The sequence below is a fragment of the Penaeus vannamei genome, unplaced genomic scaffold (assembly GCF_042767895.1).
Source record: "Penaeus vannamei isolate JL-2024 unplaced genomic scaffold, ASM4276789v1 unanchor890, whole genome shotgun sequence".
Classification (NCBI taxonomy): domain Eukaryota; kingdom Metazoa; phylum Arthropoda; class Malacostraca; order Decapoda; family Penaeidae; genus Penaeus; species Penaeus vannamei.
In genome coordinates this window covers 5898-9434 of record NW_027213894.1, presented here as the reverse complement: position 1 = coordinate 9434, position 3537 = coordinate 5898, and the positions used below count along the sequence as shown (strand labels likewise).

General features: G+C 45.6%; 1 protein-coding gene across 1 annotated transcript; it reads left to right on the top strand.

Annotated features, from left to right (window-relative positions):
- The first annotated feature begins 1253 nt into the window (after nt 1-1253).
- On the top strand, nt 1254-3327 carry LOC138861103 (secreted protein C-like). Its single transcript, XM_070119900.1, has 4 exons — nt 1254-1447; nt 2350-2464; nt 2617-2878; nt 3065-3327. Exons 1-4 carry the CDS (start codon nt 1254-1256, stop codon nt 3325-3327), a joined length of 834 nt encoding a protein of 277 aa, XP_069976001.1.
- Nucleotides 3328-3537: the final 210 nt, after the last annotated feature.

Below are 3537 nucleotides of genomic sequence, written 5' to 3'. Positions count from 1 at the left end.
GAGAGAGAGAGAGAGAGAGAGAGAAGAGAGAGAGAGAGAGAGAGAGAGAGAGAGCAGGAGGGACGCGAAAAGAGAAAGAGACAAAAAATAGAATGAGAGAGAGAGAGAGAGAGAAGGAACGAATGAGGAGAGTGAGATGGAGAGAGAGAGAGAGAGAGAACGCGAGAAGGGAAAGAGACAAAAAAGAGAATGAGAGAGATTCAGAAAAATCCAGACAACGAAACAGGAGCCACCGACGAAAATTGGAAATGACGAAAAACAAGGAGGAAAGGGGGAGGAGGAGAAGGCGAGGAGGGGAAAGACCGCCGGAGGGGCGTGGTCGAAAGAAGGGGGCGGGGAATAGTTGTCAAAAAGGGCGAGGGGAGAGGAAAGGGGAGAAGAAGGGGAAAAGCGATATTTAATAAAGGAATAAGAACGAATGAAAGGAGGAAAAGGGAAACAGACAGAAAGGGGGAGGATGAGGGGAAAAGGATGAAGGAAATAGAGGACGAGGAGAAACTTCGAAGGGAACAAATGGGAAATAACTGGGAAGGAGAAGGAAGAGGTAAAATGGGTGATGAAGAAAAAGGAGGAGAAACAGGAGAGGGAAAAAATTAAAGATATTGAGAATGGAAGAGAGAGAGAGAGACAGAGACATACAGAGAGAGAGAGAGAGAGAGAGAGAGAGAGAGAGAGACGAGCCAGAGAGACACGAGACAGAGAGAAAGACGAGACAGAGAGACGAGAGAGAGAGACGAGACAGAAACAGAGAGACGAGACAGAGAGCACGAGACAGAGACGAGAGACTGAAAGAGAGAGAGAGAGACGGAGCACGCGAGCCACACACACACACACACACACACACAGAGAGAGAGAGAGAGAGAGAGAGAGAGAGAGAGAGAGATATATATATATATATATATATATATATATATAGAGAGTGAAAGAGTATATATATGTATAAAAATATATATATATATATATATATATTGTTGAATATTTTTATGAAGAGAGTTATAGTATATATATATATATATATATATATATATATATATATATATATATATATATATATAGAGAGAGAGAGAGAGAGAGAGTATGAGAGAGAGAAAGAGAGAAATAGAGAGAGAGAGAAAGAGAGAGAGAGCGAGAGAAGATATAGGGGGAGAGAGAAAGATATGAGAGAGTGTATATATATATATATATATATATATATATATATATATAGAGAGAGAGAGAGAGTAGAGATACAATTCAACTCCGCCCTCTCGAGGATGACCCCACTCGCCTCGAGCTCAGGCTTCGAGGACGGTCCGCCTCGAGATCTGGAGGGCTCTATCCGGGCTCGAGGATCGGCCCAATTCCCCGGGGGGGAACGCCGCTCAGGTCTCCATCCTCGGGGCTCGAGGATCTACCTAATGGGGCTCGAGGACGGCCTCCTTTCCGGTTCGACGGCCCCCATCCGTGGGCCTGAAAAACGCCCATCTCTGGCTTACATTACACATTATTTACCTCACTCTTAATACTTACAGTTTATATTTTCACTTTCACTACATTATCTAATTCTATCATAATTTTGGCTAAACAAATAGTCATCTTCCACACAATTACTGTACTAACATCTACTAATCAGCACTACTTCACACTTCCATTAATTACAATTACAAAAATAAATAAATTCACTTAATACGCTAATAAACAAATAAATATACTTCTCACCATAATTCCTACTTATAAATAAGACATCTCCTAATCACAATTTACAAACAGCAAATTATGTTCACATATCAAATAAATATTTACACATAGTTCACTCACTTACCTCCTCATAGCACACATTATCATGTGTTGTAAAACAAATGAAACATCCCCTCCACAAATAATAATACCACTGCAACTCAACTCCTGTTTATCCCACATTTCACACTTCTTACAAACGTCATATCCTCACACTCAAATTACACTTACAAGCAAACAAACATTTTCCAATACACATTCCACACACATTTTTATAAACAAACAAACATAATCTTCATTACACACTAATGCTCTCATTTCTTCCACACTTGTATAAACATTTTCTTCACATCACACACAAATGATACATAAGCACTCATAATTTACAAACAGTCAAGAGAACATTCTGCTTTCACACTCACTTCATTACTCATTACCTGCAAATAAACAAACATAATTTCTCTCTACACATACAAATAACCACACCTACAACAAACAAACATACCCACAAATAACCAACCTTAGCATTCCTATTATATACTTTGCTAAACAAACAAACATATCTTAATATTGGGGGACTCAAATCTCACACATCAAACCTCAACTCCCATAATTCTAAACTCAAACTTAAAGAAAGCAAACAACCAACACAACCCAGACTCCAACCCACCTGCGAAAATCTCGGGCTCGAGGACGGCCTCCTCCTCCGAAGCCTCCATCTAGGGCTCGAGGACGGCCTCCATCTCGGGCTCGAGGACGGCCTCAACCTGGGGCTCGAAGACGGCGTCCATCTCGGGCTCGAAGACGGCCTCCACCTGGGGCTCGAGGACGGCCTCCATCTCGGGCTCGAGGACGGCCTCAACCTGGGGCTCGAAGACGGCCTCCATCTCGGGCTCGAAGACGGCCTCCATCTCGGGCTCGAGGAAGGCCTCCATCTCGGGCTCGAGGACGGCCTCCAAGTTTGAAGACGGCCTATCTCATGGGCTCAAGGATGGCCTATCTCGGGGCTCGAGATTGCCCATCTCGGGCTCGAGGACGGCCTCCATCTCGGGCTTGAGGATAGCCTACACCTGGAACTCAAGGACGGCCTCCTCCTCTGAAGCCTGCATATCGGGCTCGAAGACGGCCTCCACCTGGGGCTCGAAGACGGCCTCCATCTCGGGTTCGAGGACGGCCTCCTCCTCCGAAGCCTGCATATCGGGCTCGAGGACGGACTCAATCTCGGGTTCGAGGACGGCCTCCATCTCGGGCTCGAGGACGGACTCAATCTCGGGTTCGAGGACGGACTCAATCTCGGGCTCGAAGACGGCCTCCATTTCGGGTTCGAGGACGGCCTCCTCCTCCGAAGCCTGCATATCGGGCTCGAGGACGGACTCAATCTCGGGTTCGAGGACGGACCTGGACCTGGTCTGGACGGCCTCCATCTCGGGCCTGAAGACGGCCTCCATCCGGGCTCGAAGACGGCTTCCACCTTGGGTTCGAGGATACCTACATGGGGCTCGAGGACGGCCTCCTCCGAAGCCTGCATATCGGGCTCAGCCCGAGCAGGCTTCGGAGGAGGAGGCCGTGTCCTCGAGCCCCATGTGGAGGCCGTCCTCGAACCCAAGATGAAGCCAACTCCCCCAAACCTCAAAAAAAAGAAAAAAAATCCCAACCAAGATAACCCCTCTCGAAACTGGAGGAGGCCTCCCTTTCCCCCAAACCTATTAGGCCCGGTGACCCCAGGGTTTTTTTTTTTTTTTTTTTTTTTTTTTTTTTTTTTTTTTTTTTTTTTTTTTTATTTTTTTTTTTTTTTTTTTTTTTTTTTTTTTTTTTTTGGGG